We start from the raw sequence: 25,984 nt of genomic DNA, 5'->3' as shown, positions 1-25,984 counted from the left end.
TTTTTTGCTGTGACATACTTATTTCAGGGAATTACTTATTCAGAAGAACTCAGGAGAATGAAGAGAGCTGTGCATCCTGAAGCATCAATGAATATTGTAAGTTGCTCAACAGAGTGACCTGGGTGGGGGGAAGGTACTCATGTCTCACAGCAGAGGGGTTTCTAGGTGTTGGAAATACTGTAACAAGGGATAAGCTACTTTTATTTAACACATCCTCTCTAATCACTCTATATACTACTGATTTCTCTTCTTTTCTGCATGTGTAAGAGCACCTCTTGTGTTTTAAAGAAGTTAAGGTAAACACCTTTACTTAGTAAATCTCCAGAGTTTATTTCCTTTTAAATATCAGTTACCAGTTTGCTATTGTTGGTAGTATTCCCCTATCTGAAAAAAAAAACCAACTATCTCAAATGTCAGTATTTTGTCATCAAGGAAGGCTCTAAATAACCAATGACTTCTGTTTTCTCTTTTTTGGAATGACCATCTTACATCAGAAATGGCCAGCTTTTCAGAAAAGCAGCTCTTGCCATTCAAGTTCGTTTAGATTTTTAGTCACTTGTTAAAATCTTGAGGTTTATGACAAATTACATTGAGTAATTCTCTTAGTACAAGTTATTAAAAAACAGTCCTCTTTTGTAACAAAATAAGTTGAGTGTTACAGTTCAAAAAATAATATTTATTTCAGAGCTTAAGATTGGCTGTGGCAGTGATTTCCCTTGTGACTATGCAAGTGGCTGTTCCTGTGTTTTCCATAATGTAGTCAATTATTAGTGGTACTCATTGCATATCTGCCATTCACAAAAACAGTTGTGAAGCTCTCTGGATTCCTCTGAAGGTAGTTTAAATAAATGGGTTTCACTTTGCATTGCAGCAGATCAGGAGTATGCACCCAGGCAGCTCCTCATCTCAGCTGTGAAAATTAAAAAGTCCTGCTATGAGGTTATAGTGATTCTTGTATCACCAGAACACAAGGGATTGTGATTGTATGTCAGTAGTATAATACAGTCTTTTTAATAACATATTTTAACTGAACAGTCAAATCCTGGATATAACACAAAGAATGGAGGAAATCTGTTGTAGTTTTAGAATTACAATATCCAGTCTGATATTGCTTTATTCACATGTTTAATACATGTTGACTAAATCCCTTGTTGTATCTACTCTCTAACATTTCTTTATTGTGAAACTTATAATATATGAAATGGACTTCTGCAAGCAAATGCATTTGTACTTTCTCTTCTAGAATGAGCTCATTGCTCACAAAGGATACCCCAGTGAGGAGTATGAAGTGACAACAGAAGATGGTTATATCATTACCCTTAACAGAATCCCTTATGGTATACAGAATCAGGGAAACCCAGGTACATTTAACATAAGACAAAAACAGTCTAGATAGAGCATGTTCTGGAAGAAGTCTTTGATTTATACAATGTCCATCTGAGCTTGTAGATGCAAGTGACATTTTAGCAGAGAATTTTGGCTGCACTGAACAGCCTGCAATATCAACATGATTTATGTCAAGTACACCCATTTATAATAAAAATCCACTACAATACCAAGCACAATCCTCATAATAAGAGTTGATGAAGAAAAATTAAAAAAACAAACAAACAAACAAACAAAAAGTTAAAGGCTGTAATCTGTCCAGTCCACGTGTTTTGACAAAGCTGTTCCAGCTTTTAATTTTGTTTTGGCTTTGCTTACACCTGGTTAATATCAGTAACTGATTCAGATTTTGAGTGAAGGAAAGCTCTGCAAACAATCCCCCACCTTCATTCTATAGATCAGTGGTGAGAATCTCATGCTAATGTGGCAGACCTATCCAAACATTGACGGGGGAGAGACAAGCTAGTTTTTGCTGGTGTCTGGCAGATCTTTTCATAAATCTTCACAGAAGGTTAGAAGTTGTTCTCTTTTTACACAAAGAGATGTTTTGTTCTTATGATTAGTTGTCTTCCTTTAAGTTGGTACAGGAATAAATCCCAATATTGAATATGAAACAGTAAGTCCCTGAAGTAGCAGAAAATCAAGAAATTTTATAATTTTTTTGTTTATTTCTGATTTGCTTTTTAGCTTTGAAACCTGCTGTATTTCTCCAACATGGATTATTGGGAGATGCTAGTAACTGGATCGCAAACCTGCCCAACAACAGCTTGGGCTTCATACTAGCTGATGCTGGCTTTGATGTTTGGATGGGAAATAGCAGAGGGAATCGCTGGTCCAGAAAACATCAGAAGTATTCCATTGATCAAGATGAATTCTGGGCTTTCAGGTAGACTGAGCCACTGAAGGCCATCTCCATTGACTATTTATTTAAGCTGGGTAAATCAGGGATCTACATATGCTACTGTTTAAAAAGCATTCTTTACATTCACGTTTGCTGAGGTGTCCCTATACACACAAGTGAAATTTAATAATGGTGGATACTATTTTACTTTAATTACTGCTAGAAAAAGTTCTTCCAACTAGAGGTATAGCAGCAACTCAGAGGAACCTTCACAGGTCCTGTCCAAGCCACTCCTCAGGTTTGGAGGCGGTTTTGAAGGCTACTTAGAAACACTAGTCTGTATATTACAATAACATTAAAATCACAGAAGGAGAAAACTTAAATCATTTTTACACTTATTTTAATGAACATTTTAAAATAGATATTTTATTTAATACCAAATTGTATAAAATGTGTGATTCCATGGATGGAGCTCTGTTACTGTATCACCACCCGTTCCTTCTGTGTGGACCATCACAATTCAAACTGATACTTCTTGATGTTACAGTCCTTCTGTTGATGTCCAGGGAGAAAGTACACCAGAAAACCTTGTGTAGTGTCTTCCATACCCATTGCCAGAAAAACACAGAACCTAAAATATCTGGATGATTCACTGAATAGTTCATGTTGTTTCTTTGCTGACAAGCCTGTAATAAAAACATGAATTCAAATGGATTTTTAAGTTACACATGCCTTTCTATGTCTTGCCTGCAGTTTCGATGAGATGGCAAAGTTTGATCTTCCAGCAGCTATAAATTTCATTCTGGAGAAAACAGGACAAGGAAAGTTGTACTATATTGGCCATTCACAAGGCACTACCATTGGTAAGTTACACACAACAGACCAACGTTTCAGGAAAACAGGAGTAAAATGTGATTTGAGATACTGAATGTACCTAGGGTTTTCATTAACTCTTTGTATGTGTAAAAAACATAGGATTAGCTGTTTCAGCTGTTTTCATTTTTAATTTATTATAAAGACAATAAAACATAATGGGCCAAATGCACAGCTGCTATAAACCTATCAGCTTAGAATTACACTGGAAATTATTGTGGACCATGCAAATTGTTTGTTTCCAAGATACATGGGTGTGCCCAACAGTAGATGGTCAGTAGACCAAAATAAACAAAACAGGAAGATAAGAATACAGAAAGAGAAGTTGGCTAATTTGAACAGGACACATAAAAAATATATATATATTGTATTGAGTGGAATAAAAACAAGTGCTCCTCCCAACAGTGTATGAAATGTATGAATGCACATCAGAAGAGTGCATTTATGTTTAAATGGGCTTGGAAGAAATCTGCAAAGGCAAAATATAGAAAGAAATTTCACTCTGAAGAAGGAAATAAAACTACAAGCTGGTAACACATGGAAAATAGGGCTGAACGACTGACTGAACAACTAAGAAGGTTGTAGGTTTAGCATTTATAAATACTAAAAGCAGTGTAATGTACAAATAATTATTCTTTTATCTCCTTTTTTTGTTTGTTTGTTTCATTTTGTTTTCACAGCTTTCATTGCATTTTCAACAATGCCAGAACTGGCTCAAAAAATCAAATTCTATTTTGCATTGGCACCTGTCACTACTATTAAGTATGCTAGAAGCCCAGTAACAAAACTTCTATACCTTCCTGAAAAATTGCTCAGGGTATGTGATATCTTGGTTTTAACTGTTTAACCATATACTTGTTTGTTCAGCTCTTAAAACGGGTAAACAGTAAGTGTAGGTCTTTAGAGCCTCTACTCATTTGCATGTGGGTAGATTTACCTTATGACTGAAGCCTTTGGAAGTCCAGACTGGACATGAAGAGAAACTTGTTATCTTGGGCAATAGTGCAGCACTGGGATGGGCCACCCAGAGAGATACAGAGAAGCAGATCCTCAAAGGTTTCCAAGATTCCAGTAGACAAAGCCACAACTGATGTGCAAACTTAGAGCTAAAATGTGACTCGGAGTCTACATTTAACATATCTCTTCATTAAAAGTGATGTAAACACAAATTAAGTAATACCTGAGTAGGCTGATGCAATAGAAAAACACCTAATTTCTCTCTTGTTTGTGGGAACATCATCTGGTAAATGAAGAAAGAGCAAGTGGGAATCATTGAAAGTGCTAGAGAAGAGGAACAGGACACAAACACCTTTAAAAACAACAACACAATGTACAATTGTACTTTCTTAAATGAATGTTACCTTTGTATTTCACAGGGTTTTCTTGGCAAGAGAGAATTCCTTCCCCAGACCAAATTTCTAAAAAGGCTACTAGTCCCTGCCTGCAGTCACGGAGTTTTTGCCAGGCTTTGTAGAAGTGTCTTCTTCAGTCTGGGTGGCTGTAATCTGAAAAACCTTGACAAGGTATGTATGACTCCTACCAGCTTTACTGACAGTTTAAGCTTCTGCTCTCAAAACTTACCTTCTGTCCTGTGGTGTGAATCAGTCAGTGTTACATTACAGGGTCCCTTGGACCATCAGGCATGTACTCAGAGGCACAGGTACCTCAGGGTACCTGAGGGAGGGTTAGCAGACACTGGGGATTAAGACATACTTGGGCACCTCATGCTATATACAGCTGTAGGTCAAACCTTCTAGGCATCAAAATTTTGCCTCAGCATTTTCCCAAAAATGCCTCAGAGTTTGCTCTCTGAGGAAGGATCACAGAGCAACTTGTTAAGAAATGCCTGCAGGACTATTACGTATTTTATTTCAAATAGTTGTGCTTTCCTCAGTCAGCTGCAGTTCCTTTTGCTGTTCCGTCCAACAGCTATGCTCTCTCACACAGCATTTGTTACAAACTCCTGAAAAAAGCCACCTAGTTCAGAGTCTAAATTGGTGATTTTCTGTTCTACCTCTTCCACCTGTTAGATTCTTTTAGTCATCTTGGAAAATGTTCTGGTTGGGGGTTGTTCTTTCAGTGCTACTCCAAACCTGACACATTGCCACATCTGGAGTAATACTGAGGGAGTCTCCAATCACACCACTCCAATTTATGTTGGTTTTATAGATGCACTACTGTGGCATATGTTTTGATGTACATCTGAATAGAAGAGAGGAAGATGATACTCACTGAATATTTTCTTTCAGAACCGAATCCATGTGTATATGGCACATGCCCCTGCTGGAACTTCTGTGCAGAACATGGTCCACTGGAGTCAGGTACTAGCAAACTCCTGGAAGACAAAATAGATACTCACTTCTGGGTGAATGGTATAGAGGGGCTATAGCTGATATTCTATTGCAAAGCCATTACTAATTTCTTGGAAACACATGCAACCTGTGGTTTACAATCGAAATCTCAATCCAAATCACTGTTTTTAATTGATCCTTCTTTTGCCAGCAGGAAAGAAATACCCTATGTGATAATAGGTACATTTAAAGCCAACAATTAAATTCGATATTTGTGTAAAAATGTGTATGCTGGAAGCTGTGTATGCAGATGTATATATCACTCTTCTTACCATGCATTTAGTACATTTTATAAATGATGCCCACACTTCCGTACAGATCTTACCTTAAGTAACTAGTTACATTTCCAATTTGGGGTTAAAAAATGAGCAAGACATAGACCGTTTTGCCACTAGTAAAAGCCCTTGCATTTTCATCTCTTGCTTTCAAAGCGTTCAGTGTCTGTCTGTTTATTAAACTCATTATATCCCTTACAGCACATCCTCAGCAGCAGTGCTGATGGAAGCTTCCTTTCTGTGTTTCGGCTCATGCTTTCAGGATTCATGAAGTCCGGGCTCAGTCACAGCAGTTGCTGCATGCAGGGCAGCTCTCCCGGCAGCACTGCAGGCTCTGCAGTGGAGCGGGAAGCAGCTATGAGCACACTGATCTTGCTAGGGAGTTAATGAACTTTTCAACACAGCAAACACATGGGCAAACTGGCAAGTACAAACATGCAGGAGTAATACTCCTGAGCCTTCATTGTCATTGTTGTTATTACTATTAATATTAAAGGAGTTAACAGACACCTTACCTTCAATATTAAGATCCCATTGATGGTGCCACGCTATAGGCAAAGCCAAGGAGCACAAGGGATGAACTAGAAATAGTGACTTCTGTATCCAAACCAGAGAGGCAAGAGAAAACATAAGGAAGAGCCACTCACAGAGCTAAGTGATGGTAACATGACTGTCAGAAGAGGATATTGCAGTAGCGATGAGGGAACTTGCTGGAGGCAGTTGTTCATAGTGATTTTACAAACTAAAACAAGTTGCCTGTGAGAGCATCCCTGGGTCTTTCTGCAGGAGCAATGATTTTTTTTGTTCTGACAAAAGCATTTGACTCCTTCGCATTGTCTGAAACTTAATTTACTGTTGGCTTTTCCATTGCTCTTAGAAGAACTTCTGTTGAGGCTTTAAATGGGAGTCAGAAGCTCAGTAGGAGAACCCACAAACTTCCTGAATGATGACTTTGTAACTAGCCTTCTCTTGTTTATCTTCTTAGGAGGCCCGTTCAGGGAAGTTCCATGCTTATGACTGGGGCAGTTCAAAGAAGAACATGAAAAAATATGCACAGGTATATTTTGGTGAAACAATATTATCACCCTTGAACAACAGAAGAGCCCACTGGGAAAGAGTAAGGATGTAGTAGGAGACACATTTTCAGAATACAAGTAGATTAATTTAGCCACCACCATCTGTATTACTACTTTCTAGTTTGGAAGTCAAATGGTCAATAGAAATAAGAGAGAGTAAGGGCAGGAAAGATAGAAAATTATTTTGAAAAAGAAGAGTACATCTAGTGGCTAAAACCAAAGAGTCATCTTGCCTCGTAGCATGATTGAAAGAGTTGCAATGTCTGAGAGCTTAGGGAAACAACATTAGGAAGAGGGCAACTGGACACCTAATAGCTCCCCTTAGGTTCTGGCAGCCGGAGGTAAAAGGGCTTTGTCCTCAGGTAGTCCTTGAGGAACCTCTCCTCTGTTCAAGTTTCTGCTCCAGTCCTTGACCCTCCTACCCTTTAGGTCTCCATAATAGCCTGTTACTACAAGTTACATGTTTTAATGATGGCTTGCATAAAACACAGCTTCCTTTGATTTGTCTTGAATTCTCCTGCCCTTGGAAAGTCACTGGATGCATTCTAGGTTCTGTGTTATGAGAAGTAATGGGATAATTACTTCCTGTGCTCCTTCTTCATACCACTTGTGATTGTATAAGCCCGTTTCCTGTCCCTGCTCTGGCCTCTATTTTCAAAACTCAGGAGTCCTAAGCTACTTCCTCTTTCCTCTTACAGAAATCACTCCACGCTCCTTTACATCCTTGTCATGTGTTGTGTTTTCTAACTAGACTATTTGTGTCTTCTGGGACTGACCAATACTCCAAAAGGATCAAGATGGGTGTTTATCCAGAGGCATCCTGACACTTTCCACCTTGTTCCAGGTTCCTGCCCTATGAATTTCTAGCTGAGAGTACAAAGACCCAACAGTAACTGTTTGTCAACTCAGGAGGCAATTTCCTTTGCCTATGCTATTGACTGGGCCATCCTTGCAAGTACAGACAGAAAAGGCCCCTTTCTTCTTGTTTGGTTTAGGCACCTCTACTTCGAACAGTGATGGAAGAAAGCCCCAAATGCATGTTTAAAACTTGCTGTGCTTTTCTGGACATTAATTCCTGTACTGCTTCATGTTTCCAGGCTACTCCTCCTCTCTACAATGTAGAAGAGATGGTTGTACCAACTGCACTATGGACTGGGGGACAAGACTTGCTTGCAGATGCCAAGGATGTGGCAAATTTACTGTCTCAAATTAAGATGCTCATCTATCACAAGAGAATTCCTGAATGGGCACATCTGGATTTTATCTGGGGATTGGATGCACCTCTGCATGTGTACAATGAAATTATTTACCTCATGCAGAGGTTTCCTTAACTCACAACCAGTAGCCATATCTGACTCATTTAATGACACTAGCTTTCACTGGGTCTGAACAAAACCTTATTTTACATCAGATGGTTTCTGCTGGAGTCAGATAGAAGGTTCTTCCTGACACTATTTTCACATCATGTGTCACTACAATGCCTTTTGCATCCTGATGGTGCACTTCATATTTTCTGACAACCTTATGGGTCAATAATCACTTTTTAACTGATACAGCATAGATTCTGCAATAACTGTACTTTGCTAACAGGCTTTTCCTAGCAGTCTGTTCTGCTTAACAGTAATGAAAGCACTAACTTTCTCTGGATACTGTCAGTGATCCTAAGACATTTTCCATTCATATTATTTCTCAGTTTATTGGGCTGAAAGTTACTGAAAGACACAGTGTAAGGCAAGACTAATTCTAGCAGTTATGTTATTGGTTAATTTTTTTGTTAGATGAGACAATGACTATAAAGTAAAAGCTCACTCCTGAAAAGAAGATGGTTTGTCTTCATTTGAAACAAGGCTGCTCACCTTTTTCATGGGGAAGGGCAAGGGACATAGGGAGGGTGGACCCAGCATAAAAAAGTAGTTAGTCGTGTGGTTCAAGCATGCACCTGGAAGACAGGAAACTTGTGTTCAAACCTGGAGACAGAGAAATCTTGTCAGGCTTGATTTGTGCTGACACTTTCAGGATCTGTGCACATAAACTCACCAGGGTGGGAGAAAGGAGCTGATTTCATCTTAACAGTGACAGCACTTCAGTGGGACACTTCTGTTCAAAGTTACACTCTGAACCAAATAGAAATCTCACATCTCATGCTTTTTCACATGGAAGGTACTGGCTACCACAGACTTGATCTTTTCTAACCTTTATCATGGTTCTGAGAAGCCTCTTTGGGGTTTGAACACTAAAATGAAAAGTAGCCAGATATCACTAGAAAGAATCCATTATTTCCATCCCATGAGTATTTAGGTCACTTTGTCCATTAGTGGGGAGGGCTGCTTTGAAAACAGTGCCGAAGAAACTGTCATCCTATTTTATTTCCTGGGGGAGCTCTGTCTCTATCAGTCTTGTTTCAAATAGGAAGTTATTGCAGAAATACACTCACTTGAAGGGTAGCCTCCATGGTTATGAGGTTACAGTATTATGGGTCACTGTCCCTCCACAATTAAAAGTCATTAGCTTATCTGTGGAAAGAAACACAGCGCATTTAGGAGTTTCCTTTCTGTATGACACCCTTATTTTCCATTTGATTCAAATATTAACATGGGCCAAGTCTAGGATGCTAACCAGAGCAGGTACAACTGTTACACTAAGACTGTTCACTGGTGACACTATATGACCAAAGGGTCAGTGTCTCACTCTGCAAAATGGTTCATTAGCCAAACAAATTAACCATGGCTGGTGCTGCTTTTGTCCCTTTCCCTTCCAAGAAAAACAACAGGACTGTTTCATATCCTGAGCTCACTGCTGAATCCTATCCTGTTTCCTTGTGCTCCATGAATGTAAATAGAGCCTGACCTAAACAAAACAGCCCCCCTCTAGGCAAGGACATGCCTTACACCCAATACAAATTCCTGGAGCCAAATACCCTCCAGAGAGTCAGTTCTTCAACTAATTCACTGCTTGTAGGGGAAATGCGTGAGGACTTGAGACCTACTTTATGAGTTCACAATACTTACGACTGGAAATGCAATAGCAATGTACCTGAAAGAAGCCAGAGAATCCCCTAAATTCACCTAAGAAAGATATTGTAGCTGTGTAGCTATTGTACAATCTGGGAGAGCGTAATGGAGGCAGGGTGTTGAATTTTCTGGAAAATCAGTAAAAACAGGTTGAGCAAGCAGCATTGGAAATATCATGGGAACTATTGATCCTACCTTGAGACATGAGGGACTAGACAGCTTGTTGCTGAAGTCCTTCTGATTGATTAGTTTATGGTTTAATGGAAGTTATTGTCAATTAGAGACATCAGAGCAGCCAAGTTACAATGATTTTCCCTGAAAAATTATCAAATTACCTTTTTCACCATTGCAAAAAATGTTCTCTACTTTGTATATAAAGCAGAACTGTTACTGTGGCTGCACTGACATCCTGTTCTTAATTTACCTCTTTTCTCCCTCAGCCACCCAAAGGCATCATGTTAAATGCAACAACGTTCCCAAGTACACATATCTTTAATCTGGTATTCTTCTAAATGCTCATCAGCCCATGATGAAATACAAGTTCTTCTGAAGACATTTATGAGTTAATTGGCTGGAAATGCTGGTCCTCATGTAGGAAGATTCTCCTTTGTAGCCCAGTTGCCTAAGGACATAGAACATGTCCTTCTACCCATGGCCATTGAACCAGTTTCAGTGAGGACAGAGTGCCCAGGCTGACTACAACTAATTCAGCAGTTAGGCAAAGATCTCCAAAGATACTATGTTTTTATAAACATTTCAGTAAATGTCTTAGGAGAAAAAAGAATCCCTGTTTGTTACCTAACTAGGAGAAGGGTTACATGTTGTGTTCAATCCTTCTTTGACACCAGAAGGTCTCTACAGAAGCCATGTCAAATCTGAGGGACTAATATTGAATAAGATGGGTTTCATGAGTTGTGCTGCTTACTGGAAAACAGACTAAGGAGTCTGTGTATAATGCTGAACTTAATGTAAAGCAAATGAAAAGTGATAACAGAGACAGTGTTCTTGAGAGAGTATGTTGAGAGAAGCTGGATACTTTCTCCTCTTCAGCCTAAAAGATTACATTTAGAGCAGCCTCTCAGTTGAGCAACAACACAGGCCAAGGTCTGCCACAGTGTCAGGAAGCTGGAACACCCAAGTCCCAGCTAAACACCCTAACCACTGATTTGTAGATATTTCTTAAACTCCCCTGCTCCATGGTGCATTTTGGGTTTGTGAATTTAACTGGAAGATCTGCTTCATCACAAAGATTTCCCTACTTCTGAAGCACTGCCAAGTCAGCACTCAAACACGCTCTACAATACATGCTGCCAACTCATGACACTCACGGCTACTACCCTGAAGTGCTCATTATGGTTTGACTTCCTTTTATCGGTGCAGGTTTCTGCCAGTGAATCAGTCTGTTCGTGGAGACAGACCAGGAACTGTGGCAGAAGACACAAGCAAAGCAGTCAAAGCAGAGGTAAGTTGCTTGTACATATGGGTTCATGGTATTTGTTGCCTGTCTCCATAAAGATGTTCAGTCTTGGTTTTGTGCATTTGCCTTTGCATTTTTGCCTTTCTGATCTGTAAGCCTATTGCTATACACAGAACTTCAGTTTGCTGAAGTTAGAAGGCAAAGAAGTTTGAATTGCACAGAAGGAAGAAAAAGAGCAAATGTTTCTTTTCCCCTACTTTTTTCTTCAGTTTGAGAACAAGGGAATGAAAGTCCCAGTATCACAACTGTGTGTGTAAACTGAACCTCCTCTTGCAGTTTAATACATATGTATGGTTTGTTAGTGATCCTTTGCAGCAGATTCTCATATGCATTTATTCGCAGTTGCTTCTCTGGTTGGCATGTGTATGCCTTACAGCATATATGAAATAAATTTTAGACTGCGTAAAGTACAAGGATAAATGGATAGATTTCTGAAGGGTTCGTATCTTAGTTTCACTAAATCTTAAAAGTACCTACCGAAATTTCAAGGGCGTCTCTCTCTCTGAACTTTTTTCCTTCTAAGTATGTTCTTCTATGACACTTTATCATGCCTGATGTTTCCTTATGACTTCATCTAACTAGATAAAAACGGCTGTTCATGTCTCGTAACTGTTTTTATTCCTGAAGCTTAAGGGAGAAGTAGCCTGCCAAGATTGATGTTACTTAGCCCTCTGTATCTGATTTAAAAGGCAAATACCTGGAAGTCCATGAGCCATGACAGCTAAGCCAGGTGACTGTAGAGTGCATTAAGAAAAGTTTGCCCTAACAAGAGGAATAATTTAGCCTGTGCATTGCCTCAACTAGTCTTGGTAGTGATTTGAAAATGAGCTGAGACATTAGCAAAACTTTTTCTTCACAAATGAGATTCCCAACACATGGAGAGGAAGGCCATTAAAACAGAGTAAAACAGCCAGCAGAAAGCAAAAAAGAAGTATTGTGCTGAATATGTAGTTGTGAGGCTTCCTGTTTTGACACCAAAAATTAAATATTTGATATACAAAAGGAATTGAATGGAGTGTATTTCATTCTGAAGTTTAAAATTTTGGGTGTTTCTGAATGCTGCTTCATTCCAACTGTCTGATGAGTTGGGAGGTTTGTCTTCTTTAAACTTGTTCAGTCAAATTTAAAGCTTAAGTCAAAGATCAGAAAAAGTCAAACCTCCTCCTGTAAGGAGGTTTAGAGAGTGCAAAAAATCTCTTGGTTACTCCTCCCTCACTCCCACAAGTCCTTGCCATTACTTGCCACACTCTCTTATTTTCTCTTGGTCTGTAACTCCATTTCCAAGTCAAAAAAACCTTCATAGGGCAGCATGTCTCATATTAGCAGATGTCTTATGCTAGAAGCAGACTCCAGAAACATGTAGCTGCATGACAACCTCTGTCCTTCATTAAAAATTGGATTATTTGTGTCTAGTGGACCTAGAAATGCCTCATTTCAGGAAGACTTGTTTCATGAGTCTGTTCAGCTTCCTAATGCAGACTATCATGCAAGTAGGTCTCCTACAAAATTTTCTCACAAACCTTGATGCCCATCCATGCATGCTGTGGCCACTTTGAAGATACATGGACACCAACTAGCTGGCTAGTTCACTCTTGCTGCCTACTCAGCTGGTTGCAGAACATACAACAGCCGCCCTCAGCGTGCATCATCCCCAGCAAGGCACTAACCCCACTCCATAGTTCTCCCCCAGCAAATAGTCCTCAGGATCTTCTGCAAACCCCATCACCTTCCAGGCGTGTGTTTTTGCTGAACTTGGCAGATATTTACCAATAACATCAAAAGGTAATTACAAGATGGACAGAATGGCAAACTAACATAAACAAGCTGCAGTCATAGAAGTATACCCTCTTCTGAGGAAACAAAGCCTACACAAGTAATGTTCCTAGTAATTACTGTTGAGGCAGTCTTACAAGACCGCCTTGATGAGCTGAAGTGTTACATTGCATTACGTGTCCCTTTTGTCTCATGGATTCTATTTTTGAACATTTATGTAACCTGCTTGATCTTTATGTTTTTTTATCCACTTGCAGAATGTTTGCTACTTTTATTTTCACAGCCCTCATTCTCTCCTCACACAAGCACGCAAAGCGTAGAACAATTAGATGTATAAGGGCTTTTTCAGAATGTATAAGCACAGTCCTGAGCTTCATGGATTAATCCTTTTTGTACAAGTCTTCAGACTGGCAAGAAAAATCCCAGCCTACCTTGTGGCTCTCCTATAGGCAAGGAGCACTGAACATGTCAGCACTTCTCTTGGTCTCCAAACATTTTTAACTAATTCATGTCCCCTAACTTTCTGGGACACAGTACCTGCTCTTCCCTTTTCTAGGGAGCATTTGAGTCAAAATTTGCATGTTGAAAAGAAGGTGTGGGAAGCTCACAAAGAGTACCATTCCTGCATTCATTAACTGAGTTCTGGAAAATAAAGACTAAAACCTGGTAGCATGTCAACTGTAGGTGGAGCTGGCATAAACTTGTGCTAGATAGAATGCACTCTGCAATTTCTATTCAGAAAAGTTAATCTGGTACCATCGGTCAACCCAGGAAAGGGCAAGGCGTCATTTCCCCATGATCAAGACAAGATTTGTGATATTACACAGCTGTTTCTGAGAGATAAAGGAGACAGGCTTAGGATCTATTGTTTACTGCTTTAAAACCAAATCATTCCATGATTTCTTGGCTAGTGGCAACCAGTGATTTTGAGAGCCACAAACTTTGAGCTCCAAAGTAGCAGCAGGAAAAATCCAATTATCTGGATGGCAGTGCAGGTTCTTGAAATAATGCAAGGGCCTAGTGAAGAAGCCTGAGGAGATTGTAAATGGAGACCTAAATGACTTTCAACCTGAAAGGCAAGGCTGACTGGGAACTGACTGATGGGGCTTCTGAGAAGCCACACATGGTCATCTTGTTCACTTCATATTCTCAGAGGAACTGATGCAAAACAGAATCTGAACCTTATCTGGAGCACATCACACCATGATGAATTCACCATCTGGCACTGATCTGGTGCAAGCATGTTCCCCTAAGCCCACTACATCTCCTCCCAGAGTCACTGAATCATTTCTGGCCCCTGCACAAACCTTCACGAGTTTCACTGACTGATCCTTCACCTCAGCACACCAGTGGCCAGCAACAAGAATGGCATTTGATCCCAAAGGAGGAGAAGGAAAGTGGAATTAAAACCCACACCAAACCTCCCTCACCTCACACCTGTGGAGACAGGAAAAAAACCAGTGCTTTCTTCTCCTTTCACCTCTCCTGCTGGCAGAGGAGTAGAGGCAGAGAAAGACAAACAAGCTTGGTGATGGTCGTCTCAGGTACTCAAGCTTCTTTGTCAAGCTTCTTCTAGACTCAAGAGGTAGCCCTATCTATCAACCACACCTTCCTTGTCATCTGCAGAGTGCTCAGACATATTGGTGTATGGTATCTCCAAGTATTTTCCTCACCTGTTCTGCAACCCTAACTGCTACACAGAGTGAGCTGTGGACAGTCCTTCCTCACACAGGTACTCATTCTAGCAGCCTCTTGGGGAACAGACCTTGGGTAACCTTCAGGAGATTCCCCACTTGGGTCTTCCTCTGGAATTCCACACCATTCTCCTCCTAACGCAAACACCCCTGCATGTGCTCTTTCACACAGCCCCAAGATGTGGTGCCTCCTCCTGCTGCTCTGCTCCCAAGCAATTGCCTTTTCAGCAGGATTCACAACATCCTCCACTCTGAATCAAGACAAAAGCCAGTGCAAGAAGACTCGCAACCCTGAATGCTTTATGAATGTTGTAAGTTGGCTCACTTTCTCTCCCATTCTTTCTAAATCATCTCTCCAGGTACCACTACCACTGCCCCATCACTAACAGTCCCTGTCAGGACACTAAAAGTAGGGGCCCTTTCACATTTCCCATTTTTCCAACCCGCCTTTTCCAAAATTGCTGCATTTGAGTCACTGTTGCAATGAGGGCCAGCTCCGAGCGCACCAGGGACAGATGCGACACTTGCACATTGCATGAAGTCAGACACATAGTACTGCAATGGAGAGCACCAGCTGTTGCTTTTGCCTCCAAGGACAGGCAACTCCTTAGAACCTCCTGAGGGGCAATGACATCCAAGCTACTGAATTTTGACCCCACAACAAGACTCAGGCTTGGACTGTGGCCAGAACACAGACCACATGCTCCAGTCCATACCAAACTGAACAACAGAATTTCACTGCCTCTGTTTGGGGTGAACCCCAACTGATATATGATGAACACAAGCCTGGACCACAACTCATGATTCCTGTTTGCAGTCACCTTTCTCAACACTTGTTGGTATTTTAGGCTACAGAAGAAAGAAGGGAAGAGTGTGGTCTTGGCAAGAGGAAGAAGAGTCCTCCAGCACTATGATAGGGAAGGAAGAAAATTTGATGCTTATATCCAAACAGTCCGAGATGCTAGAGAGAAGAAATCCTTTGCAGTGGAGGCAAAGCCTGGTTTCTAGTCTCAAGAGAAACAAAATGCTCCCCTTCTCTAATAAACTGTTTCTTCAGTACAGTAGCAAGGAAGGTTGAACCCCTTCTTCAAACAGCAGATTCTGACAACACAAAGGAATCCAAGACTCCTTGCTCTGAATCACCCAAGATTTCCTCACAATACATGGAAAATTAGGTGTAGATGGTCTCATGAGTTCCTTAAGGCCAAGAGCTCCACCTTTCTTTGTTTCACCTGCATGGCTTGCCTAATCACACTTTGGCAAGAAAGGATTCATTATGACCAAAACCCCACATCTTTGGATACTGTCTTATACAGATACTGCTGCATATTTACTCTCTATCAGACTTGCAAAATATGGCAAACTAACTCCTAAAAACTTAGTCACTCAATATAGCCTTGCTTAGTCCCATAACTTTGATGCATATTTTTATAAGACCAGTAACATTCACTCCCAGCCATGGTCTCGGTGGCCAGGGGCCTTGCATTGCCATCACGAACAGCCCACTTCCATGCTGCTCAGCTTGGTTACCCTCCAAAACAGGACAACATGCATGTTGACAAACTCTCCTTTGGCTTCCCGCAGAGTGAAATTATCAGATATCACGGATATCCCAGTGAGGAATATCAAGTTACCACAGAGGATGGATACATTCTTGGTGTTTTCAGAATTCCTGCTGGGAGGAACAGCCAAAATACAGGTGAGACACAGTTACGGGACATAAGGAAAGTCTGAGAGCCAGCTCTTACATGGGTTCTCTATCTTTCCCCTTTGTACATGCAATGATTATATTCCATACCTTTCCATCTCAGCAAGAGCACCTAGTCAGGAATGTGGCCTGAGTTCTGAATTCATCAGAAGTCCATACATTCAGTGTTTCTGTCCTTATTTCAGACTTTTATGATATTCCATTTTTTTTTCCCCTCATGTGGACTTGGCAGGGGGCGGGGAGGGAGCGGATTGGTAGACTGGGTGTGGGGAAGTTTTGTATTAACACCCTAAGTAATAGATATTTAAAGTAGAAGCCTGGCAACAAAGCCTCTCAGGTTATGTGTATGAATATTAATTCCCAACCCTCTGAAGGACAAAGATATTCTTAAGAAAGGTGATAGGAAAATCAGGTTATCAATGAAAAGCAAATGCATTAATCTGTTTCATAACATTTTCTGAGTGACATAAAAATTTCTACCTAGAATTCTAGATACTCTGGATACTGTTACTTTGTGACTCTTTGTTAGAATTATAGAATAATTTATTTTGAATGGCTCCTCTTAGTTGGATCTCATCCTTTGAAGATCATTTGGGCCAGCCTCACATTCAAATTAATGTTAACCCAAGTTAGATTAGGGGCCTCTCAGCCCTGCTTAGTTGGTTACTGAATAGACATAAGGGTAGATATGCTTCTTTGGATGAATTATTCTTTGTCTTCCATACACTGTTATGCCTTCGGCAGCTTTCAGTTGTGGGTAGGTGGTTTCAATATAGGCACTTGTAAGTTGGCTTTCCAGTGCAAAAGTAGGTGGGAACAGGCCTCCTCATGAAATTCTTTATTTGTCAGTCCTGTAATGAAATGTTTATGAAGTGTAATTAAACATTTCCTGCTTGCATGGAACAAATCAAATCCTTCAGGTTTCTCACACCAATACCTATGCATAATTCTCCTGGGATCTTCTTGAGGAAGGAAACATCTAAAACCTCTCACAAACTAAAATCTGTACCGCAATCTCAAATACACATTAACTACTGCTCCAATGTAAGAATACTCTCATCTTTTCCAGGGCAAAAGCCTGTAGTTTTCCTACAGCATGCTTTTCTAGGAGATGCTACCCACTGGATTTCTAATCTACCCAGCAACAGCTTGGGCTTCCTCCTCGCAGATGCCGGCTATGATGTCTGGATGGGAAACAGCAGAGGGAACACTTGGTCTTTGAAACACAGGACCCTTAATCCCAGCCAGAAAGCATTCTGGCAGTTCAGGTACTCTTTAAGGAAGAATTACTCATGACAGAAACTCTGAGGGGACTAGACAGATTCAGTCTGATGACTTTTTACCCAAACCAGCATCAGAACAGAGTCTACACCAACCAAGGAGAGTAAAGAAGATAAAGCACAATGCTCCCTACTATTCAGAGTTCAGAGCATTGGTTGGGGAAGAGATTTCAGACACTGGGAAATGAAATGAGATACTAATTAAATTCAGTTCCCCAAGGGCTGCCACTGACAGGTGAAACCAGCATCTCCTCTGTAGAGAGCCCAAGATGTCAGGCAGCCTGGCAGTACAGCTGTGTTCCTCTACCCCCCTTCCCCAACTCAACCAAGAATGCAGACAAAGCGTGCAGCTTCGTCTTTCTGTGGGTCCTGCTTGGTGCAATGAACAAAAGTGACATTCAGTAACTCACACTGTAGCAGCTGAATTATCTGCTAGTTTTTTGTATTTCTCCCCTGTAGCTTTGATGAAATGGGTAAATTCGATATTCCAGCAGAGCTGTACTTCATAATGAATAAAACTGGACAGAAGGATGTCTACTATGTTGCTCACTCTGAAGGCACAACAGCAGGTAATGTAAGGACACTCACTGTTCACAATCATTCATGTTGGTATCTGATCAGTAGGTGGGTCTCCCCATTGTTTCAGTTTGTGTAGAGTTAGTAAACTTACAAGTGCCTTCTGAGTTGAGATTTTGAAAATATGGAAACTTTTCTAAAAATGGTTTTGGTTACCCTTCATAAGCAAAGAAACTAAACAGCAGATTCATATATATTCCAACTTTTAAAATAAGTAGAGACATACTAGTGGTCATTTACCAGGTACTTCAGGTACTGGCACTTGGCATTTTTCTTAAATTCTCAGCAACAGAAATTTTCATTAAGTTCATCTTTTGTATTAAGACAAACAGTTATTTCCCTTGTGAACAGGAAGGAAAAAGTAAGAAGATCAAATAACACATGGAATACATAATTTCAAATAACACAAGACAAGGAAAAAGAACCTGAACATTACTAAGTGACGTGACTTAATGGAGATATTACAATTTAAAGCATAGTTCATGAGTGGCTATTACCGGCCACATTACTGTTCAAAACATATTGCCAAAGACTGAAAATTAGGATAGAAAAAACATTAATAACCTACTTTCTCTTAGTGCCAGCCTTTAGCATTGACTCGCTTCTTGGCCTCTGAATGCAATTTTCTTTTAGCATCTGCTGAAAGTTCCTGATGTTTATGATTTATGTGTAAGACACATTAATGGACATTGATTAGCAACTGCCAACTCATTAATGGAAACAAAAAGAGAAGAAAATGGGGGAAAATCATATATTGTCACAGATCCAGACCTTCCCTTTCTTTTCCCTTCATAAGAGTATTTAAAAACACTCATGACAAAACAAACTGACCATCTAGGTTTTCTACAGCTGCTTTTGATGCAAACGATCAGTAGAAAACATTCAAAGCTCCCAGTATTCAGCTAATTATTCTACAGTTTCATGGAAGCATAAGAAGACATAGACCCTTAGAGACTGTAATCTGAATAACTTATTTTTTATGAGAGTTTTTTGAACTTTAGGGGGAACTGATTTTATAATGAAAACCTCATTGGCACATTGCCTACAAAATCTTTTTTTTGATAAAGGCAATGTCCAGACATGCTCTAAACCTCAGAACTTTGCCTCTCAAATAAAATTCATTTCTGGCCTTAGCTTCAACACTTGTCTTAGGTAAAACATGCAGTATAGACAAACATGGACAATAGACAACAGGCTGGAAATCTAGTCTCACTTCTTTGCTACCTACCGCTTATTTGTCTGTGGAAAATGTCTTCACTAACTCAGGCTGTCTCTTCTGTCTTCACAGGCTTCATAGCATTTTCTACATACCCTGAGCTGGCTAAAAGGGTGAAAATGTTCTGTGCTCTGGGCCCAGTAACCACATGCTCACATGCTACAAGCCCTCTGGTTAAGATAGCAAAAGCTCCTGAACCACTGCTCAGGGTATGTCATTTTTCCTTCTAAGAGGCCCAATGCCTGACTTACCTTCACAGGGTTCACTCAACCTGAGATGAAGTGTCCCCAAAGAGGAAGATGAAGTGTTCACAAAACTCTGTGTGGAAAATGTCAGAGTTATACAACTTATAGCAGCAGATCCCAGTAAAGTAAAAGACTTGTGAAACTCTGTCTCATCATAGAACTCTTGCTATTAACTAATGTTTTGCTATTTTCCTCATGCATGAGGAACTAAATCAGAGCCACAATAATAGCCGTGACAATCTCTGTGACTTCAGAAATGAGTGAGCTCTGAGGTCACTACAATAGAAATGGAAGGAGGACTTGCTCCAGGATTGATGCAGTAATATGAAGAAGGAAGTATGTTTGATGCACTGTGGGGAACAATGTGTTCTAAGGGGTACGGGGAGGGAAAACTGTTCCAGCAATCTTTGAATACTGAGTTAGGAGGCTAGACTATTAGCAACAGTTTCCTGCATGAAGTGCACCTTGAATAAGGAAAAAAAAAAAAAAAAGTTGCATTTTCCCTTTCCTCAGTTTTTATTTGGCCACAAAGGAGCCTTTCACCAAATCGAATCCTTGAAAGGACCTGTGACACAGTTATGCGCAAACCTGGATAAGCTTTGTGGACACATACTCTGTTACATAGCTGGAGGCAACATAAAAAATCTGAACACAGTAAGTATATGCAAGAACACCTACTCAAGGTAAAAATAAGGTGAGTTTGGAAGTTACATTCATGCACTCTGTTCTTATATAGTAACTGTCATGCATGTAAACATATATAAATGACAACATAGTTCTCAGCAGACTGAAGGAATGTCAGGACATTGTGTGGTGCATATAGTGCCAAACAGGACTAGAGTTAATGATGGATGGGATAAACAATGGGACACATTCCAGTCGCAGGACTGAATATGCTCCAGAGCTGTACTGCATGTGTCAATAAACGAGCCCTTTTTGGAGCTAAGCCAACTACATTTTGGTAGTTCACAGATGCTCTTTTAAAAGATCCAATGGCTGATGGAGTCAGACTCTTTCTTGGTAATACAGTTCCCAGTTTCCTTCCTTAGCATGCAGACACCAGTGTCCTCTGAACACCGGAATAATTAAAAGACAGCAAAAAGCTCCATTGCAGCCCTTCTGAATTGCAGAGCTAAACCATTAAGAATCTTTCCTGACTTTCGTTAAGTCACTAATGTGGTTCTCAGGACAAGATAGCAGGTCTGAGGAGGCGTCCAAGGAGATGGAATTGGAACATCTCCTTAAGAGAACTAAAAAAATGCAAACAGAAGGAAAAACAATCTGCTTTATAGGCTGGCTTCTTTAGCTCTAGGAGTAAAGTGAAGAGGAAAACAAATCTTCAAAAGACTTATGTATGCATCTGTGTTCAGTGTGAGGTGAGGAATCTACTCTGAAACAACTGAAAGTTTTTTTCCATACTGTTGCTGAACTGCAGGATCCCGCAGTAGTACTGTCTTCATGGAACAGACTCATTTTCATTAAGAAAGCATGTTCCTCATGTCCTTCACAGCTTCATTCTGTCACAACACCACATCATTGCCTTTCTAACACTTCTGCTTTCTCTCCAGAGTCGAACAGATACATACGTGGGACATTCCCCTGCTGGAACATCAGTACAGAACATTATTCATTGGCATCAGGTATAACTGTGTACTGATGTATAAACAGACTCTTACTACTGCTTTTGTATGCAGCTAACAGCCCCCAGGGAAGACCGCAGGCAACAGATCTGGGAAACTGTCCATCACATCTTCTCACATGCTACCCTGAGCACCTGCCACAGAGGGAGCCCTGCTTCCCATGGCTCACCAAACTCTACCTGAATTGTCCCTTTGGCATCAGGCACTGAGATTTCCCCTGGGCACGTCAGGCAGCTCTGCATGTTGGGCTCCAATGGCTTCCAGGCTTCAGCCTTATTTATGTACATCTTTGCCTTGAGAGCTGCAGAAGGGAACGTGAGCATGGTCCAGGCACTTAGCAGGCAGTAGGAGGATAGTGGAAACTTGAGCAGGCAGGGGATGAGACAGACAAAGAAATAATGCAGGTTAAACTTTTCTCCCAGAGGGCTAATTGCAGCCTGGATCACCTCCCAGAGCCAGTTAACCACACAAACTCTTCTGCTGGTACAACGGCAATGTAGAGAACTACCTTATACTACTCCAGTACATGACAAACAACATTTCTCCACAGGGCTGTTCCCAATAACCAGGTTTTTACAAAATCCTTTTAGTCACTCTTGCCACTGTCGAGATCCTGGATTACAGTTCTCTAATGGTGGGTTTCTGCTTACACACTGGCAAAGCTGAGCTTGTTTTACATATGGTCTGATCAGAACAGGCCAAGAAAGCACCAGCCAAGAAGCATCACTGCATGTGTCCAGGTGCAACTGCTGAGCCAGGATATATCTACATACATCCTACAGGCAGAACCCCCGTTTCTGCAGACAGTTAATATCATTTAGAATATAGGTGTTGTCCTGAGGACACTCCTGACAAAACTTCCCAGCAGTCAGTCCCACGGGATACACCAGACAGAGCCAGGAAATAGGAACAAACCATTGACAGCCAGTGGCTGTACAGCTTATTTGACCAGTCTCCGACAAGGTCAAGTGGCTACAAAGCAAATGCAGATACAGCAGGATAGAAGAAAATAGTAAAGGCAACCAGATTTCTAGCACATTCCTAGCTACTTGAAGCCTTGAAATCAAGCTTTTCTAAACTGACACTGACTTCACCCTGTATTACATACAAAGACTCACAGTGAAATTACTTGTCAGGTTACTGCAAAAATAAAACAAAGTAAACCAACAACAACAACAAAATATGCAAACAAAAAAACAACCAAACAAAAACCACCAAATAGTTGTATACTTAACTCTTCACTCATCAGTCCTGCAGATCATGTATTGATGTCTTTTAGACAACACATACTCAAGAAGTCTAGTGTCTTGTATCTAAAGTTACACCTCAAAATTGCTGTCAGAGCACAACCCATGTATAGCCAAACTCATGTAAGTACAGAGCCTCTGGAAATGTTGCCCCTACTGTGAATGGACCAGACAAACTGAGACACAGAAGACAAGATGTGTAGGGCGAGATCTTATATTGCACTAGTCTAGTAACAGCTCTGACACATTCTAAACATTCACATCCTCTCTCCATGTGACAACTGAACCAAACTCTGCATCACGAACAGGGACCCCAACTTTAGTTAACTAAGGTAGACAAGTAAAATTTTAATAACAAAACAGACCACAAGGGTAGCGGATGAGGATCAGGAGAGAAAGTTAGGAGGGAAGGTAATGAAGCCGCTCAGTCTACCTGCAACCAGAGGAAGGGGCGGGAGTAACTCACAGCCCACTGCCTGAGCTTTGGCTTCAATCATAAGCAGGAAAATGCCTCCTGCACTCTGCCTCTTGGTGTCTCACCACTTACATTTTATCTGTTCTTTTAATAGATAATATATGGAGACCGATTTCAAGCTTATGACTATGGCTCTAAGGAAAACACAAAGAAATACAACCAGGTAAAGTAGTATGGTTTTCCTGTCATTCTTGGGTCCTGCCAAAACTAAGAAAAATTCAGAATTGAGCACCTCAGGTGCTACAGAAAGAGGGAGAGAGTAGTCTGCAGTAATGTTTCACCTAAATCTGATACTCAGAATTATAAAAGTCCATTCACAGACAAGGCATAGACAGTTTCTTGCAGACAGCTAACAAGTTCATTTGGCCCCCCCTGCTGATGCAGGGCTGTGTCCCATGACATGCCAATTTACATGCCATTCCCAAAAACCTAAGAGCCACATCCAAGTCCCAGTACTGGATGATTATAAAGCCCTTTACTTTCCCCAAAATCCTCAAAGTTTGTCTTTCAGTTAAGGGAGGAAATGAATCTCACATCTATGGTCACCTGTTTAACTGTCTGACTATCATTTCACTTTTAAGCAACACATTTGACTTATAGTGTCCTGTGCTGTACCAGGACAAGCTGTTTTTCACAGATGGAAAGGCTCCAGCATATAATCAATTGTTTCTATCCATGCACATTGTCTCAGAAATTTTATGGAGTGAAATTATAAATAACCAAAGTATTTCCTTGCCACTTAAGTACGAAGAATAACAAATAAGACCAACAGCTGAACTCCATACTTCAACAACATTTATAAATATACACGTGAATAAGATCCACAGTCCTTACCTGATAAACACAGACACTGCTCTTTCCATATCCTCGCCTCTGAAGGGCACAAGCAGATGTCAAACTGCAGGACAACTCTTAGCCATATATTAAGGAAAGACACAGGAACAGGATGGGTTGTTTCCTTTCATGGTCAACAGGGAATGGGGTTAGGAAAATGGACATTAGGTTGGTGGCCTTCATTATTACTATTTTATCATAGTGAGTGCAGAAGAGAAAGAGAGGTGCTTGCACAGAATCCTTTCTCTGAACACTACTTCTGATACAGCAGCATTCACTCATGTCTCCTCCCTTTCTTACAGACCTTTCCTCCTGCGTACAAGATAGAGAAGATAAACATACCAATTGCTGTTTGGAGTGGTGGAAAAGACACATTTGCAGATCCAAAAGACATGGCAAAGCTGCTTCCTCGGATTACTAATCTCATTTACCATGAGCATTTTCCTACTTGGGGACATCTTGACTTCATCTGGGGCCTTGATGCAACTGAGAGAATGTATTGGAAAATCATTGAACTAATAAGGAAATACTTTTGAAACCATATGCAGAGTGTTAATTCATTCAATAAAAACTCTCAAAATTGTGATTTGGCAATAAGGGGGATACCTTGGGAAGAGGTAAACACAAGACACATGTAACGGATACCAGCAGAGGTGTCTTTTTGGTTTCTTGCTTTTCTCAAAGCCAGAGGTTTTCCATGGAGTTACTACAACTACTCTCTTCCTTAGAAGGTTGATGTGTATAGGAATGAAAGTTTAAAACATGAATATACTTGTGCACACGCTGCAAGGATCAGTTCATTTGGAGAGATTTTATTTCCACAAGACTGATTTTTCTAAGCCTAAACTTTGTTGTTCTCATGTATATTTTACACACTTACCTACAAGTTGACCTGGTAGGTAAGGGTGTGGTTCCTCAAGTTTCATCCCCAAAGTGTTCGTTTTATATATGCAGACAGGGCAGCTTTGTTTCTCAGGCTGTTTCTGGATGGGACATAGAGCTCCTGTTGTCCAAGTAAGACCCTTTGTAATTGGGGTCACCATCCAGCAGAATAGTTACACTGAAAAACTTATCTATGTTCTGCAACACAGGAAAAATACCCTACCTTGTCCATGCACCCAGTCTAGCAGCCATTAGCAGTGCTGACCGTGGCATCTGTCTTCGCAACTTATCTCAGCTTACAGGAAATGGCCAAAATTGTCAACAAAAATAAAGATCCATTAGACCAAGAAAGCAGGATACAGCAACATTTGAAATGAGATTCCCCTTTATTGCTGAATTATTAAATCACAAAGCATCAGACCACTTCAATACATTGCTTACCACTGCAGGGTTTTTTCTGCCTTCACCTATAGAAGACTCATGAATTTACTGTTGTTTTGGTCTATACATCCCTTGTTGCATACACCACTGTGAAAAGCTTGCTATGCTGTCCAGTCCCATGGGAAGGATACATCTGGTTCTCATCCACAGCATTACATTTATTGATTTTTGTTTCCTTTGGGACACTGTTTATATTAGAAAGGTAGTAAAAAAAAAATTGTTTCTCTACTGTGCCAAACATATTTTCATTGTTATTCCTTAATGCATTAAAGTCACATGGGACTTGGCTTTCTTCATGCCTTTGAGGTCTCCAGCAACTCATTGAATATTTTTTGCTGTTTCTTACATGACAAAAAAGAAAAAGAGAAGATAATTCTTCCCTTGTAGCAACATAGTGAAAATTAAAGTGTGTGAAACTTGTAGCAGGTATGGAAGGAGGAAGTGCTAAGCTGAAACATCTATTTTCCCAGTCACTGCCATCATAAGAAAATAAATAGTATGAAGAAGGTTACCAGACTTTGTATAAACTGCTGTGGCATACTGTGCAGCTGTCAAGCGTATCCCTTTGGAAAAAGTAACACACAATCTAAAGGATGTTTTATTTTTGCATTGGTTGCAAATACTATAGCAAGCTATCAAAATCCACACACTGAACAAGGCAAGCAATAAAAGTGGGGACGCAA

At 40.4% G+C, this 25,984-nt stretch overlaps 1 protein-coding gene across 1 annotated transcript; it reads left to right on the top strand.

Moving 5' to 3' along the window:
- LOC308042640 (lipase member N-like) lies at positions 1–24,514 on the top strand (the record flags this gene model as incomplete). The annotated part of the gene is made up of 19 exons (XM_080348228.1): positions 1–96; positions 1,244–1,361; positions 2,074–2,272; positions 2,981–3,090; positions 3,781–3,917; positions 4,477–4,623; positions 6,712–6,783; positions 7,900–8,093; positions 11,194–11,275; positions 13,321–13,379; positions 14,930–15,068; positions 16,342–16,456; positions 17,535–17,733; positions 18,205–18,314; positions 19,610–19,746; positions 20,296–20,436; positions 21,351–21,422; positions 23,239–23,307; positions 24,281–24,514. Exons 1-19 carry the CDS (start codon positions 58–60, stop codon positions 24,512–24,514), a joined length of 2,373 nt encoding a protein of 790 aa, XP_080204354.1. The 5' UTR covers positions 1–57.
- Positions 24,515–25,984: the final 1,470 nt, after the last annotated feature.

The sequence above is a fragment of the Nesoenas mayeri genome (genome assembly GCF_963082525.1).
Source record: "Nesoenas mayeri genome assembly, chromosome: 7".
Classification (NCBI taxonomy): domain Eukaryota; kingdom Metazoa; phylum Chordata; class Aves; order Columbiformes; family Columbidae; genus Nesoenas; species Nesoenas mayeri.
The sequence above is the reverse complement of the archived record's forward strand: the minus strand, read 5'-3'. Positions and strand labels throughout refer to the sequence as shown.